General features: G+C 36.8%; 1 protein-coding gene across 1 annotated transcript in view; it reads left to right on the top strand.

The window, feature by feature from the left end:
- TAF1B (TATA-box binding protein associated factor, RNA polymerase I subunit B) overlaps nucleotides 1-18,064 on the top strand; it is a 46,082-nt gene that overhangs the window by 22,520 nt on the left and 5,498 nt on the right. Inside the window, exons 9-13 of the mRNA XM_051778315.1 lie at nucleotides 11,192-11,339; nucleotides 13,424-13,601; nucleotides 13,905-13,951; nucleotides 16,696-16,786; nucleotides 17,225-17,295. Of these exons, the coding sequence (XP_051634275.1) occupies nucleotides 11,192-11,339; nucleotides 13,424-13,601; nucleotides 13,905-13,951; nucleotides 16,696-16,786; nucleotides 17,225-17,295 (535 nt within the window). The remainder of the gene's footprint in view (nucleotides 1-11,191; nucleotides 11,340-13,423; nucleotides 13,602-13,904; nucleotides 13,952-16,695; nucleotides 16,787-17,224; nucleotides 17,296-18,064) is intronic.

The raw sequence follows: 18,064 nt of genomic DNA, 5'->3' as shown, positions 1-18,064 counted from the left end.
TGGAAATCTCATGATGACTTTTTAGCGTTGCTAAAAATACAGGTATTTGTCCTGCTCTTCAGGCTGATGCATTTCTTAGGTTTGCTGGTGTCATTCCTTTATTTTTACCCTAAATTGGATGCAATGTGGCTGAGTGCTTTTATACAGCAAACGATAGTTCATTCTTTGTGATCGTTTTATATCAGAGATGCTATTTATGGTACTATAATTTCATCAACTTAAAAGCCTAAGGATTAGCATTTGCTTCATTACAGACTTTGAGTATGTGAATAGAAGTTTATAAACTTGACAGTATTTCTTAAGTGCTGGTGTTTCTTTATTTGTGGGTGTGGATTTAGTCTCCTAATTATAGTGCTCTTCTAGGAGGGACAGATGAACTGAATCACTGTACTAGGACTTTATGGTTTTTATCCCAATGTCTAAGGAGGAGTAAAATTCTCTGTATACTTTTGTATTTTGAGTATTGTGTGTGGTAACTGTGCTGAAATTGTTATTGTGGAAATTATTTATACCTCTTGGCGGCTGCTTTAGTGTTGCTAATTTGATAGATAACAATGCTATGCTAATGATATGTTAAATGATTTTCTAGTCTGAAGATGGTTTTTTAAATAAAATGGTCTGCTGACCATTTTTGATGAGTAAACCTTGTAGGAAAAAGTAAAATGCATGTCATTACTTAGAGATGCAGAAGTAATTTTTAGAGAATAATGATAATTTTAAACAAAAAGTTCCAGTGAAAACAAAAGTATACCTACAGGTTGCTTAGTCCTCTAAATTCTATTCAGTCTTGGTTTTTTTCACTTTTCCTCTCTTTTTTCTTGATATAATTGTGAATCCTCTGTTATGAGCAGTTTGGAGCAAGTCAAACCTTCCCCTTTTTGTGTCTGCTGAGATATATAACCTCACAGCTTCATAGTTATGGGAATACAAAGGGAGCAATACTGCTTGAAATTTCTCAAACTTTCTTCCTGTCCAACAATTCACTTAAATATCTTTATTCTATGTGGAGAAAATAGTATTAAGAAAAATTTATTTGAAGTGTTCTCTGAAAGCTGGTGTTATCAATGCTATTACTTTTATGTACCAGCCTTAGTTTAAATATCTGTGTGATCTTAATTATACAGTTTTCTGTAATCCCTTCATGATGCAGTTTTTGAACATGTGGTTGTTGTAGCCCAGCTTCATTGGAATTATTTTCTAACTCCTGACATCTAATAAAAAAATGGAGATCAAAACAATTTTATGTTAATGTATAAAACTGTCATGCACCTGTATCTTAAATACCGTATGGAATTTTGATTGGGTGTTTTGCTTTTCTTACCCTCCCTTTTCTCAAAGTTGCGGAAGAATTAAGAGGTACAGAGCGTCACAACAAGGATCATCAAACCTAGGGACAATTTTCCTGCATGAAACAATATTATCTACTTACCTTTCAACCTAAAGAAGAAGTCACTAAGAGGAAAATGTGGTACTAGTTTGTAGAACATATTTAGGAGACAATTGTTCATTGTCTCTTCCAATACAAAGACTGGGAAGTGTTAGAAGAGGTTACTGGTCTGCAGGTTCAGAATCAAACAGCAGGAGATGAGGTTTCATACATTTGTGGGTAACTGGTGAAACTCCCTGTGTTAGAGGATGTTCTGGATGTTAAAAGTGCCAGATGCTGACTGTACCAATGCCATGAAGAGAAAGGGATCTGGAACAAAAAAAAAAAAAAAGCAAGAGATCTCACTGCTGACTCAGCCACAAATGGTGTGAAGCTGGACAGACGTTTGGTGATGTCATGGCTTGCTTGGTTCATAAATCCCTCCATGCACCTTTTGCTTCCTTGCTGCTGGATGCAAGGCTAAATAGATCTTTTTGGATTCATGTAGTACAGCCACTTTTTTGTTTGTTCTGGAATTTCAGTTATGGTTTCAGTTTGTGGTTTTTGTGTTCTGGGGAGAGTTTTTTAAAGATTATAAAACTCCGTTTTTCATTAACTAGTTATCTCACAGTAACTCTATTTTAAGTCATGGTTCAAACCTTTAAGTTAGGTGAACTAAATATGATCCCATAAAGTTTCAGATTTAGAGATCTGGGGATGTTTCTTATTCAACTCGAAAAATGTTGAGGAATGACTAAGTGGTAAAAGTATGCAAAATCATTGCATAAAAGGGGTATGTCTAACCTATGGCAAAGAATTCTAAGCAATGAAGACTGCACATTTTTCTTAGGCAAAAACTTTGCTTTTTGAAAACAGATTTTTTATGCTTATATTTTTCTAGTGATCTTTTGGTTTGTTTTGGTGGAGGAACTAAGGGAATTTCTGGTTCAATAACTCACAATGTAAATTTCCTTGCTGTTGAGTAGTAGCAGTGTTCCCAATGCCAGGAGGAAGAAGGAACGCTTGCAAGAAGCCTGGCCTAGAAATGTGGCAAGAGGAGAAATGCAAAAAGACATGCAAGAGTAAATAAATTCTAGGTCATGGGGGAGCCATCCTCGGCTGACAGAGGTGGAAGTTTAAGGATTTTTGCACTTTATGCTTATACCCTTAATATTTCTAAACAGTTCTCAGTTCTGTGCAGTCCTCTTCTGGCCCTAAAAGTAAGCATTTATCTTGGATTTGTGAATAGATGAAGCTAATACTATCTTCTTTTCATTTCTTTTAATAGTGATTAAGGTTTTAAAGTTAAACGTATGGAATTTAGGAATTGCTGAAGTGGATATGCTTTAGCTGAGACTGTAAGTGCACTAGGGTGTAGTCCTTAATAATTTTGTCTCACAATGTTTCTAAACCAAGATAGCGTCTCAGTTCAGCATGCAGGAAGTGGTGAGATGCTCTGTATGTCTTTTCCTTTTCTTCATTTAATATGTGAGTTTAAGCCCACATTAATGCACACCACGTGAAGCCAACTCTGTTGCAGAATATTTGGTTCTTTCTCATCCTTTGCTGCTGGTCATTCCCCCTCATCATGCGACGCTGCCTGGTGGCTGCTCCTCCAGGGCTGGGCTCTCAGGGGTCGTATTGTGCTGCTCTGTCACAAGGTGGAACACTGGGACAAAGGCACCTGCCTGAGGCAATGGAGTGGGTTTGTGGCACAGTCATGAGGAAACTCGAAGAGTTTCTAAATGCTATAAAGTGTTCCCTGTATTTAGTTGGGTTTTTTTTTCACACTGGCTTTTTGAAAGGATTTTGTATCCCTTAATAATGTGCTACTGGCTAAAGCCCATGTCTTCAAGTCATCCCATAGCTCACAGGAAACTGCTGCCATTTGGTTTGTCTAACACTCTAGGTTTTGGTGGATTGCATATTTATGTTTTAGTTTGGGTCTGATTCAAACAGAGCAATTCCTGACTAAATCTATTAATGAACTCATGAATGCAGGTCAAAATGCTTGCTGTTTTCTCCTGGAGTGTTCAGACTGGAATGACAAAGGCTTTCTGCTTCCCTGGAAAGTATATCCACCAGACTGGCTTTTAGACATGTTCCTCTGTTTACTGAGGTCCTCTTGTCAAAACATTCCAGGTCTCATGTGTAAGAGCCTCTTTTCCTGACTAAAATTTGAATGACCTTAATTGCCATATGATTTTTTTATTTCTTTCTCTTAGTGGTAACTATTTAAAGAATTCCAATTAAGACAGAAGCCGGTCATTCTTGTTTATTTAAAAAAAAATATTCTATGAGGGGTAAAATTCTGTCTATATAAATTCTGCTAATCATCTATGCTGCTTTTACTTTCCAAAACAAGCCAGTGATTCCTGCTTTTGTCTGCTGGTGTTTTGAGATACCTTGTAATCTTACTGTGGTTGGGGGTGGGTGTTTTTCTATCTGTGGGGTTTTTTTTCTGTGTAACTCTGTATTTTTTGTGCATTTTAACAGGTGCATGCAGTACTTGTTCAGTAGAAAGCAGTGCAGAATGAAAAGAAGCAAGGGTGAGGCTTTTATTTGAAAGAAAAAAAAGCTGAGGAGGAAGTTCACTGCTGAAAGGGTTATTGTAATCAAGTTTATCATGGGAGCTTGCTGTTGTGTAACAGAAACTCTAGCTTGTCCATACCTGTCTTAAAGCATTACTTAATGAAGAAAGAAAACAAACCTACTGAAATATTTATGAAATTCAATAAAATTTGTTCTCGATCTCTTAAATTTCAATACATTATGACCGTTCAACTTTACTCTCTGTTTGTAGAAAAACTACATTTTTTACAGAAGTGATATTTGTCAGACTTACCCTGTGAGCATGAACAGGTTAATGCTCGAGCATGTATCTCTCTAATAATATTGAAACTCATTCATTCAAAAACCACTTTAACTGGGTACTGTGTAATGAAAAGTATGTCTTCCTCTAAAGGAGCCTATTGAAAGGTCTGCTAGGTAGCCAGTGAAACTTTTTTCCTAGTAAAGGAGTGCATCTATATTGGATGTTCAGTTAGCTTTTTTCTCTTGTTTTTGGGTTGCTGAGTCATCCTGGTGCCATCTTGAATTCTTCAGTAAAAACTGCCTGTGTCAATGTAATGCAGTCTAATATCCTAGCACACCTAATTTTTTTCTCAAAAATGCAAAACCGTTGTTTATTGAGTCATTTTCTAACAGTAATCTTTTTGCTGTATAAAGATCCTTCTTGTTTCCTCTACAACAATGATCAGGAGTAATTTGGGATTTTAAGATATAGTAGCTGTTGCAGCTGAAACAGTTATTAAAGGAGAGCAAGAGAGAGGCTGCCAGTGTGACATCTATGATTTTCAAATGGTGACTTGAATTTTTTTTTTCCCCTTCTCATTTTTTACCAGACAGATAACTTGGGCAACTTCTTTGCCTGGCATCAAGATGGACAAATTGATTTCCTTTTCCTGTCTTAACCTTTTAGTTACCCTTTCTGTTTGACAGCAGGCTTGGTCTCTTTATGTCTTTCCCAGTGTCAGAAGTCTCACAAGATGCATATTTCTTAGCAGTTATCTAAATGGAGTTGTAGCAGTTTCACCTGTCTTTGTTCTTCTTGTCATTTGGTTGCCTTTTAATAATTCCAGGCACACCCTCTCACTGTTACATCAGCATCTGTATGTGATTCATGGGTATCAGGATTTGAAGACATCTATCCACTCATTTAGGCCACATAAGAATGACTGCATTGAGTCAGGCTCGAGGTTCATGGATTCTGTTCTCCTGTTTCAGAAGGTGACCTAGGAAAGGAGGTAGGAGCAGGGTGCAGTGGTTCTCCCCAGTATACTTTCTCACTCACCAGCAAATCAGAAGCCTGGGACGTTTCTGTGCAGCAGTGGTAACAGTGCTTACAATGTCACAAAAACATGACATGGTTTGGGTTGAAGGAACCTTTAAAGATTCCCTTTAATGTTGCGTTTGTCTTTTCTGTATACCTTATGGTCTGGCAAAGAAGGCTTTCCTGAAGAGGCTACATAGAATCTAACTGTGCAACAAATTTGATTATATTAGGTTTTTTCCAGCTGGGTTAGATGGCAAAAAAAATTTTGAATGTTTCTTATTTTTTAAAAGTTTGTATTCATAATACACAATATTAAAGCACATTTAATTTGTGTTTGATGGCTGTTGTATTAGATTGCAGCTGTTTCAAGTGGGATGATGGTGGTCCCTGAGAGGTAGGTAGGGGTCAGGTAAGGGGGGAAAACAGTGTCATTTAAAAATACATCAGCAAGATTCATTGGTATGTGTTTGTATGGGAGGTAGCCAGATCACTAGTACTGTAAGAATACACAAAAAGCATGGCAAAAATAATCATTAGTAATCTAGAAGTTTAGGCTTGCTGACCACAAGTGTGTAATGATTGGTTCACAAGGTCATTTCATTCAGTTTTAAATATTATTTGGATGTAAATTTCACAGTTGATACAGTTATTGTTTCTACTGTGAATTCTTTTATGTAACCTGCATGCACTGTGGCTGGTATCTTCCCACATCAGGCTCTTGCTACAGATGACCAGATATATCTGAACCACTTGAGCAGCAGGAGCAAAGTAAGGTGAACAAAGTGTTGTGGAGAACTTGACTGCTGTGCTCATTGTTGGTACCTAATTTTACCTTATGTAAAGCTGCTTGGGTTCCTGGGTATGTGTGTTTCAATGCAGTCTGCGTTCAAAGATATTTACACACATTAGGGCAGCCATTTAATTTTTTATTTTTACAGTAAATATATTTTATTGTATGGGCATGCCTTGCTTTGCAGAAGGTTTGAACCAAAATTCTGGATTGTGTTGCGTAAGACCCCTTCTCCAACCCTCATAACTTGATGTTTCCCAAACCTTCAAGTTAAAGGGCTTTCTTAGGCCGTTTCCTGACAAGTTTTGTACACTCTTGTTCCAACTTGTTTTAGGCTGAATTTGTCATCTTAAAAATGATGAAGCCTTGCTGAGTTTTGGATAATTGCAATCATATTCAATTCTAAATGTCAGATGACTCCCTGAGACCTACAAAAAGCCAATAATGCAAAAATGAGTTGGACCGTATTAGATTCCAGTATTAAATGGTCATTAAACAAATCACTTGGGGAAAAAACGTCCACTGTGGAACATAAGCAGCCTAAGTGAAGGTAGAACTTTAGAGAATGTACAGGCATGGGAAAAACCAGTTCTCAAGATGGAAATTCACAGGTAGAAGGATGATGAGGAAGGGAATTGTGCTGCAAAAAAAGTCCTGAACAGGAAAGAAGGAAAAATGGAAGGGAAAATTTAAAGCAACTGTATAATTAATTCTTTTCAGAACGGATAGAACATTATCATTGTAAAATAAACTGAGTTGTGAGTATTGTGCATATGTGAGTAATGCCTTAACGCCTGCAGGGATATTGTCCTGATACACAAGAAGGAAGTGGCCTATATAGTCATTTAAGAGGAGAGTCAGTCAGACCACATTTAAAACAAGAAAATATGGAGCCTGCAAATTATTCTAGAAAGCCAACCAGTGCATATTGTTTTCTACTTGTTGATCAGCAACATTCTGATATTGTCCTAACAAGTAGGAGAGGCTGCAATCTTGGCTTACCCAAAACAATTACCTGTTACTGTGATCTGATTATCATGCTAATAGTTTGGCTCCTCTGCTCCTGAAAACCAGCTTGTTTTCTAATATGGGTGAAAAATGCCATGTAACTTTGAAAGATAAAGACAACCAACTTAAATAGTCTAATGACTATTTATTATCATAAAAATCTTGTTCTAGACACTTCTTCACTGACTCAAGTGTGTATTTTGTTCTCCTGTGCTCAGCTAAAGTTGCTGGGGAGGAGGGCAGGGGGAAGTACTCTCAAGTAGTACTAATCTTCTGTACTGCTTTCTGGAGAAGACCTGTAGCTACCTTATTTGTCACATGTGGGAATAACATGCAAAGATTTTAAAGACAAAGCTTAAGAAAAGTTCTTGGTAACCTCTGTACCCCATCTAGACAAGTTACAGGCTCTGTCAGCATTCTTGATCAGTCTTGAAGAAATCTCAGCTTGCGAAACTCCAGAAAAGGCTAGCAAGTGGCATAACTTTAAAAGGGTTTTCTGTCAGTCTTCCTGGAATTATTAGGTGCCCTCAAGGGTTTGTAACTTGAGTTTTATTTGTGGCTTTTATACTGTTTCCCAGGTTCTTGAAACAAGGTGAGAGTTCAGTGACTCCACGTGTTGATGGACAGAGGAGTTGTCCTAATATTTAGCACAGAAATACAACTTGAATTTTTTAATTTATGATTGGATAAGTGAAAGTTACAATTGGAGAGAGCATGGCATATGATCTAACACTGTCCTCTGTTGTCCAAGTACTCCTCCCTTGGGGTTTAATCATGGGGTGCTGGAGGCAGAGTTTTTTTACCTGAAAGAAGGAGGCCCCAGCTCTGGATCTTACTTTCCTAGTGGATTTGCTGGTTGACTTCCAGTGCAACTTGTTTTATCAGATTCTTTTTTTTTTTTTTTTTGGTTTTTGTTGCTGTTGTTGGCAGAGATATGTAGCTAGATAGAAGGTGATAACTTTTATTAATTTTGAGGCTGCTTTTTTGCTGTATCTTGCTTTTTTTTAATACTGTCCCAACACTTATGGTGTTGGTTGTGTGGAATTTGGGAGTTCTTTCTCTTTTAACCCTTGCAGTATGTTTGAATAAAAGAATAAAATATTTGCAGAATAAAAGATTTGCTGTATGAACTCACAGCTCTTCCAGAATTAAACAGGGTATGCAGTGACTGGTGAAAACAGCCAGTGCTTGACTCCTAAAATAACCCAGTAGTCTCCTCAGTCCTCGACCTTTCAGCCTTTGGCCCTTTGCTGTGATGTATCCCACGGAGGTGTGATCTTGTGCTGGATCCAGCTTATCCTTGCAGCTCACAGTTCCAGAGATGACTGTACTCCTGGAAGCGTGGTCATGACTCAGAGCTGCGTTGTAGCAACAGGAGTACTGCAGTGAATGTTTTTGAGCTTAGGGGGTTAAACCCTGGAAAGTAGAAATTGATTTGGTTGATCTTTGTGGTCTATTAGGATGCCCTTCCTAAATCTGCATGTCCCAAATGTGTTTAGATATCTTATGAACACACATCAACGAGGAACTGTTTTTGCCTATTAACACTCTTTTTAAAATAAGCCAAGTGGTAGCTCTCAGTCTTAATTTTTATAAAATTGCAAACAAAAGCTTTGAAACAAAAATAAGTGTTGGGCCTGGCAAGGAAGGTATGATTCAATAGTGCTTAGGATAGGAAGGCTGTCTCCTTGCCCTGGTACAGTGAGAGAAGCTCAGGTAGAAGGTGATAGAGGTGTCTACCTTGAGTCCTTCAATTAAGAGCTGTATTCCTAAAGTACCTTGGTATTAAATTAGACTGTGCAGATAGCTCCACTGGTGATAGTTTAATGTTTGAGAAGGGGATTACTTCAAGTGACTGAATTCCTGGTGTTGTAAATTATTTTCATCTGTGATATGTTATTAAGAAGCTACTAATTCTTTTCATTAAAGGGAAAAGCATATTTCCTTCATATCTAATTAGGAATAATATTTATGTAATGTTCTTATTTGAATTATCTGAGACTTTAATTTTTCTCCCACTACACTCAAGAGAAGTTACATATGATTCAGGTTGTGTTCCAAGATCGTTTTGGTATTCAATTTAGCACTGCTTTTTAAAAGGAATAGAAAGTACTGTGAGCCTGGTCTACTGCAAAACTCTTGTAATGCATGTTTTTCTTGTTTCTCAATTTAGTCCTGGAGCAGTCTGAGCCAATTTTTAACACTGTTTAGAAACTTTAATGAACATGATACAACTTCCTAACTGTTGCAAAAAGTTACATGTGTAATAGTAAGTGACAGCAGAATTATTCATTTGCTTCAGCGTGTATTCATACAGTTAAGCAAGTCTGAACTGCAGTTTGAGGGGAGATCATTTAAAAAAAGAAAATGAAATGTTGGTAATCACTCAAAATTTAAGCACTGGCTACATAGCTTATATTAAAATTTATGAAAACGAATTATTGGATAAAACCACATTTAATTCACCCTTGTTGGAGGAAGTTTTGAAGTTGTGCACAAAGTGTAAACACCTGCTAAATTTCTATTAAGGGAGGGTTCCATATGCGCAAATTGACTTTATAAAATATAAATACATGATAAAGTGCTCTGCTGAATTAGAACCACCAACTAAAGCAGAAAAAGCATTACTTTTTATGCATTTAAAATGGTAAAGTAGCCTGAACAACCTAAATTATTGCTTTGAGAGGTAAATTCAAGTAATCACTTAAAATACAGAGAATTAAGAATGTTTAATGAAACAGTTCAGGTATTAAGAAATGAGGGTCAAACCTTACAGTCTATACTTACACAAACCTCAGGTCCTGTTGAGTTCATTATGAGTAAACATGTCAAAATCTGTCTGTTAGTTATATTCTTCAGTAGCAGGAAAGCTTCAGTAGAAATTGGGAGAATTTTCCTCATGCAGTCAATAGTTTTGAAAAGAGAATTGTAGATTTATTTTCACTAATAAATATGCAAATATGGAATTCTTTTTTTTTAAATAACATTACATTAAAGATTCTGTGGAAGGGTTCTAGGGAATGTGGGCCTGCTGCTGAATGGGAATACGCTCACAAAGACCAAGGAGAAGGCTAAAGTGATGAATGTTTTTTTTTACCTCAGTTTTTTAGAAGCAGGTTAGGGAATATATGAACAAACTGGATGTATGAAGGTTCATGGGCTGTGATGGGATGCTGCCACAAGTGCTGAGGCAGCTGGCTGGCATCATCTCAATGTCACTGCCAATAATTTTTGAAAGGTTGTGGTGACTGCACAAGTCCTCAGGGAAGGTGATCCTTCCTCTCTGCTCAGCATTGATAAGAGACACCGGGAGTGCTGGGGTCCAATTCTGGGCTATCCACTGCAAAGGAGATGTGAATGCAGTGGAGTGAGTCCAGTAAAGGACTGTGAAGCTGATGGAGTGGAGCATCTGACAAATGAGGGTAGGCTGAGAGAGCTGCGACTTCATCCTGGAACTGGAGAATACTCAGGGCGAGTGTGATGTAATATCTGCAGGAGGGTGCAAAGGAGGAAAACCAGATCCTCCTTAATGGTATCCAGTGACAGGATGAGAGGAAATGGGCACAAATTGAAATGCAAGAAATTCCATTTAAGTGTGAGGGAAAACAAAATGTTTTTTCTTTTGTACATAAGGATTGGTGAAACAGAAACACTGGAGCAGATTTCCCACAGGTGTTGTGAAGCTGCCATCTATGGAAATATTTAAATCCAACTGGACATAGTGTTGGGCAGTCTGCTCTAGGTGACCCAAGCAGTGACTTGGACCTGGTGTTTTTATGCAGTCCCTGCCAACCTCCACCTTTTGTGGTTTTCTGATCTCTTAGCTCTTTAGACAGTTCATCATCAATTGCACTTGTAATGTTTTTTTTTCGAAAGCTCTTTCAGTTTTGTAGCATCTGGAGACATACTGATCACTTTACAAAAAAGGTAGAGTGTTGGTTGTGGGTCTGAAACAACTTTCTATTTGTTCCTTATATATTTCATGGGATTTGAAACTAGCACAGGTCTCTCTTTGCAGTACTGCAGTCTGGCTCCATTCTTGCACGTGTGTTTAGTCATAGAGTGCTAAAAGAGTCTGTATAAATAATCCTGTATTAAACAATACAGAATTTAACATTAATAACTAATTTCAAATCATTAACAAATATGGTAATAGAGCAAATGAGTAACACCTTCTAATGGTGTCTTTCAGTCATGGCCTGTGTATGAAGAAGTATACAACAAAATGCTTGAGCTTGCGGCGTTTTTAGACCTACCTCGTTTTCCAGATATAACAGACAGCTGCTTTCTTCATCCAGACATGTTGTGCATCAAGTACCTGATGGAAGCTAATTTACCTGGTAAATATTTTCCCTAGCCTGTGCTGATAAAACTTTTCTGTGGCTTATTAAACTCTGGCAAAAAGGCTTGAATTACTACTTGAAAATTGCTGCTCTTTTCCTCCTAATTTATTCCCATTTAAGCTTGAACTGAAAGATATTTTTTCTATAGAAAGCACCTTCATCAAACATTTAGAGTATGTATTATAGGCCCAGATATGCAAGGGCACTCTGGTGTTGGCTCTCTAAGTTGTGGAGTGGATACTTCATTTCAAATCTTTCAGTATCCATGTGAACTAAGAGGCACTAGTTGAATTCATATGATTTATTAACTTTAGCTAACTGATTCATGAAGTTGGGACCTGATTGCTTAGCTCTTGAATTCTCATATATAATAACGACTGTATATTCTCTAATATAGAATATGTTTTCTATATTATATAATATTGCATATTAGCGTTAATTTTAATATTGACACTGTGTGACAGATCAGCTGCTGTTTCACTGTATTTATGATTTAGTTCTAAAACTGTGTGTTGTTAAAGTATTGACTCTTTAAGTCTTGAATATTGAATTGTCAAAGAAAGTTCACACACTAGGACACATTGGTCTATCTGTTGGGTTACCATAATTTCTGTCAAATACCACTGTCACTGAAAATGAGTTATACAGACAAACAGCCTGTAAATTAATTTTTTTCCTCAAAGTATTCCAACAATTTGGGAATAGGGTAGGGGGTTAGTGTCTTATTTTGCAATTAGTTACACTGAATAAAGGTGCTTGGGTTTTCTGTTTACTCACAGTTGAATGAAAATAAGATAACCAACAGATTCAGGCCTAAAATTCCGGAATAGAAATTCTGATTTCATAGTTTTACACCAGTGTTATGATCCTATAGAGGGTCACCTTATTTTGCAAATTGTGAAGTATCAATTGAATCAAAGCAAAGGCTAGAAAATTGTCATTTTCAGATTTATTACAGTGCTCTTTGAAAATTACTGTAGAAGAAGAATATAATGTCCTTTACTTTTTCCTTGCAACTATGTTTTTTGGCATGTAGAAATATTTTTTTAAGAATTGAAAAAAGCCTGCTGCTGTTGTCTAACAACTCCCCCAAAGAAATAAGCAACGAATTGGCAGTGTTTCTTAGGACACTTAAGTACTAAGGAAGAGGCCATTTAAAGTATCTGAAATAAAATATACTGCTAGTATTTATAAGAAGATATAATTTCCAGACTTTGGTTAAGTTTTACTGTTTTGTACGAGAGGATTAAAAACAAGTTCCTGCTGACCTGTTTGTAAGCAGCAAGAGACTGTAAGTATAGCTGGATTAAGGTTGTACTTAGTCATACATTGCTAACCTTTGTGGAATCTGTTGGTGATGTAATCAGCTCCTGTATTTCTTGCTGAACAGGAAAGGTGAGAAATTTGGGGGATTTGTATCTGTGAAAAATAAGCAGAGTAATAAGAGACTGTATAGATACACTGTTGCTTGTGGACTGCAGTTGTATCTTATTGGCCCAACCTGCGCTAGCGGGTGCGAGGGTGCGATGGAGCTGCGTGAGGTAAAGCCGGGTCTAACCTGCCAGGTTTTGTCAGGGGAGCAGCAAATGCTGCCCTGCCACGATCCAACTGCTATTCATACCCAAACAGCTGCTTTAAAACTAGCCCCTGTTCCTCTTCTATGCAGTGCTGAATCTGTCCTCCCATGGGTATTCAGTCAACATGCAGGAAAAAAATCTTGTGACGAATTTTTGGCTTTTGGGGTTTCTTTCGAAACTATATTTGTGTGGATTTGTGATAGGCTTACCCAGAAGAACATTCAGGATGATCTCACAGCATCATTTGAGTAACATCAAAACACTATTAAATATGTGATTCTTTTTTTCTCCATGTGAATATGTAATGTCATAAGTGTTTTTCATGGAAGTGCAGTGAAGGTTGCTGAGTATTTTTAAAAATACTCAGCCTGAAAAAAATGGCTGTCAAATGGTCCTAAAATATCTAAATATTGTTTTCCTCAAATGACCAACATATTTGCACTGTAAAAATATTTTTAGTTTGTGTTAACCTACTCCTTTTATGTTTTTATTTATATTAATCAGATGAATTGCATAATTGGACTTGTCGAGTGGTGAAAAAAATCGGTATTGGAGAAGTGGATTTCCTGACTCTTGTACCTGGAAATAAGTCAACAAGAAAAGTGAAATATGATATTCTTGCTGCAGCAGTTATTGTAGTTGTGCTCAAATTACTGTTTTTATTAGATGATCACTATGAATGGTAAGTGTAAAGGCAAATCTGTAGCAAAGCCCAAATTTCAAATAGTGCAAATGATTGTTTTTTGGAGCGTTCCTTCTTTAGAATTAAATTTATAGTATTAGAATTTCAGTTCAATTCAGTAGGTTAAAATGTACACCTGAAAGTATTTTAGACATGAAATATTACTTATTTTTAAAAATCATTGTTTTGAATCTGAAACTTGGAATAAAATTAGGGTGTCATTTTTGTCAGTTGTATTTGAACTTCATGTAAAAAGTGCAGTATTTAGATCTACAAAACAGCCTGATTTTTTTATTTTTTCAGGTTACTTTCAGACTTTGCTGAAGAAAGAAATAAAAATAACAAAGAAGGTATATAAATATTCTAGTAGAAGCAATGTTGTGATTTAGTAAGTGAAACAACTTTGTAATCAAGCTTAAAAAGACTTGTCTTATTGATCATTAAAATGTGGTTTTGTCATTTATTCTTTTAGGACAAATCTTTATTCAGAGAAAAGAGTAGATTCTGCTCACATAAAATAGCCTCAGTGCACTTGCATAATTCTTATTGTGCTCGATAAGGGAGTTTGGTACACATTTTGCTAGGTACCTCTGCTTCTGCTTGTGCATGTTTGCCTCTTGTTTTAGAGTTTTGTGCTTGCTGGGTGAAGATGAATGGATACACATAAAGAGGGAATGCACTTTGATCGTAAATGGCAAATACTAGGGGCATCAAACCACATTTATGATAAAATCCAAACTTGTTTAGTCTTGTTAAATAAAATGTCTTAGTGTGTAACATATTTCAGATGTAATCTAGTTTCTTAGTCCAAATAATCTTGAGAGAGTGTGGAAAAGCTAGCAGCAATTAAGATAGAGAAGATAATGGTGTGAACATGGTTCTTTGAGGGCAGAAAGACCAAATCAAAGATTAGAAATCTTCAGGAAGATGTTCCATGGCCTCATCCAGCTCACAGTTGAAGATAAGATCCAAGATGTGTTACAGTGGTTTATCTATTAAGTCTTCCATCCAGTTTTGGGTCTGTTTTGACCCTTCTGCTATTTTTTAAAACTTAAGTCAATAATAAAATCGGTGTTAGCCATGTGTGAGCACAATTACTGCTGTAACTAGAAACAATCATCACTGTTAACTAAAACTGATAATTTTCAAGTGGATACACCAACTTATTGTGGATTCTTTTTTTCCTTTTTATTTCCCTTGAAAACTCGAAGTACGTGATAGTGACAAGAGTGAGAGATGTGCAGCTGCTTTACAAGCTGAGGTTCAAAGCCATTAATGTCTTAATGGGGTTTCTCCCTTATTAACAAGTCTCATTGCCCTTGGGAATTAGCAGCTCATTCTTTGCCCACTTTTTTACTTTAAAATCTGCTGGTGCAAATTGATCCATATGCTCTGTTATGTTGTCCCTGTCCTTTAAATGTTGGGGTGATGGTGAGCAGCTGCACAGAGGAGCTGATGTGAGAATTTCTGTTAGAGCAGTGATTAGTGCCAGAGCTCAAAACTGCCTCTGGCATTTTCCCAAAGTGCTGAAATGAATAATGGTTAACACTGAGTTTTACAGATTCAGTTTATGTTGACTCCATTCCCAGTTGTTAACTATCCTTTCTCTAGTCCTTAAAAAATAGTATTTCAGCTCCTACAATTCTTCAAGACACACTGGAAGCAGTACAATAGATACTTGTAGTTACCTAGTGTGTGTGTTCTATGAACTGCACACATACACAATACAGTTTATGTTCAAATAAAATGTGACTGATACATGTATATGTATGTGTGTGTCACAGAGCTGTGTATTTTCCATTCAGCTCAGCTACATGAACATCAGACTGACAGTACTGGACAGGTAAATGGTTATTACAGTGTAGCATCATGTCTCTGACAATGGTTTTGCGTGTGACAGATGCTTAATATTTCATATGAAGTTTAATACAAATTTCTACCACCCCCCAAACTGCCCTCCGAGCAGTTTAGGAGTATTTACTTAAACCTCTGGGTTTAAGGAGTTGTTAAAAGAACTTGTATTCACACCTTTGAATTTCAAGAACTACTGTAGGGTCTTTCTTCCCTTTATGTGTCTGTTGCTTTTCGAGCCCATCTATATTTGTTTCATCTAGACATCCTGTGGCAGGATAATACAAATAGCAAAACTGCAGATAATAAAAAAACATACGTAAGTTTGATGGTAAGAACAGTATATTCACCTTCAGAGCAGTTCAGATAGCTGGCTGGCACAGCTGAGCATGATGCAAGCGTTGCATGCAGTGCAGCTGGGGTGATGGGGAAATGCAAAGCCTGGTTAATTCACAATGCAGATAATCCACCCACAGGGAAGAAGAGTTGATTGTATTTTAAATATATAAATCTCCACCTTATTTCTGTTTGGAATTCTTATCCTTACTCTACCCAGTTGGTCTGCTTCAGTTTTGTGCCTCTTTGGAGGATCAATGATAAAGATTGTCCTACATGTCATATACTTTCATGCTTTTGCATGTGCTGGTTAGTATTTGTTCACATATCAATGAGTGAAGTTCCTGTGCTCAAAAGCATGGGAGGCTGATACAAAGTGAAGACCATTGTCTAGTTTATCCTTCCAACCCTGTACAGTTTCATGGGCAGTAGTATAGACAGTGATGAGCTGATGAAATTGTGTGAAATTTTACATCTGAGCTTCTTTAGATCTTATTTGTTTAAACCTAGGCTTGAGGTATAGTTTCATTAATCCCTTGAATTCAGCTTTCAAACAGGTGAAGGTACTTCACACAGTGGAGCACTAGTTCATTTGGTAGAGAGGAGGTAGTTGCTGGGCTTAACTTTTTAGAAAAGAGGGAAAAGGTTTGATTTGTTCTAAATCTACGAAGTCTAAGCTAAGGGGCTACTTTGCACTTCTTATGACATGCTATTCTTTCACTGTATTTCTGCATTTCTCTTTCTTATAGAATTAGTAGGTCAAGTAAGTTTTCTTTAGGCACATCGCATTCGGGATAGGTTTGTATACAGGTAGAAGATGCAGGGTTTAACTGTGCAGAGACCACCTTCTGTGTACTGCACATTTCTTTCATCTCTTCCCAACCTAAAATGTGTCTGTTTTATTCAGGTGGTCTGTATTTTGAGTTCAAGAAGTGGTACGAAGTGGTAAAACATTCCTTGGATGTGGAGCAAAAGAAATTGGATGAAGAAAGAGCCAAGTAAGAGGTTTTAAAGTATTTTTTCTTTAAGTAGACAGTTTTACGTGAAATCCTTATCCTCACAGAAATTAAAAAGGTTAGAAATTTGCTCCACCAAGCTTGAGCGAATAGTATGATTAAGTCCCTATCTTAATTTTTTATTTACACTCATAATGTTTATCAAGCTTATTAATTAAATGCTCACTTTCTGTGACATATAGCTTGTACAGCTGAACAATTAACTGATTATAGTACACCTAGGCTTACATGCCTTGGTTTGCCTGCTCTGAAAAAGACTTTCTGGCTCTGTTGGGGGAGAGTGGATTTTAAAAGCACTAACCATTAGATTATTTTGGTTTTAATTTAAAACTCTAGCAGTATTTGTAAGAAATTATTATTCTTTCATTTGTTTGCTCTAGCTTTCTTTTTCTTAACAATTCTTATGTCTCTTACTGGTAGGTACCTGTGGAGATGTGAAAAACCACTGTTTTATTCAGTCAAGAATAAATCTAGAGTTCTAAAGAGAAGACGTGAGTAAACTTTGCTTCTTCCCAGCAATGCAAAAATCTGCTCAGATTTTTCCCATCATAGGAAATCTGCAGGCCTGACTGATAACATTTACATCATAAAATACTTTCTCTCCTCTCTTTCATCTCCGGGTACAATTAATGTAGTACTGTTTTACAACCCGTGGCTGGAATTTTTCAAACACACATAACTGAAACTGCCTTTGCCAGTCTTCCCAACAACCTACTGAACCACATCTGGGAATGAGTACTCTGTCCCCATCTTCACTGTTTTGTCAGCTGCCTTTATATCAATGTTCCTTGTGAATTGTTAAGTCCTTTGGTAGACTTGCACGTCCCTCTTCTCTCCCACTCTTTCTTGGAATCTACTGCAGAAAGCAAGGAAGACTTTACATAAGTAGCCAGCTGCACATGGTGGGATGCAGCTACAGCTACTGTATTTAAGTAACTCTGGCAGTACTTATAAGAAATTACTGGGGTTTACATTGACATAAAAGCAAAGAAACAAAACAACAAAAACCCACTTATCTATGGAAATATGTAAAACTAGAATTTTATTCAACCAAATTAGTTCTGAAGTTCTTCATTCTACATTTAGTATTATCTAGAAAGCAGCAGGTATTTGGAGAGAGATGTCAAGTGTGGTAAGCGGTATTTTTCCATTTATATGCTCTTTCAGTTTCAGGGACTTCTAAACAAGTTGTATAATCCCATTTGGTTTGAATTACTCATGTTGGATTTCTCTTTCAAGAATACAGTGAGGTTTTTTTTA

Source organism: Manacus candei, unplaced genomic scaffold, assembly GCF_025592945.1.
Source record: "Manacus candei isolate 608988 ecotype Guabito, Panama unplaced genomic scaffold, ASM2559294v1 h1tg000011l, whole genome shotgun sequence".
Taxonomy (NCBI): domain Eukaryota; kingdom Metazoa; phylum Chordata; class Aves; order Passeriformes; family Pipridae; genus Manacus; species Manacus candei.
The sequence above is the reverse complement of the archived record's forward strand: the minus strand, read 5'-3'. Positions and strand labels throughout refer to the sequence as shown.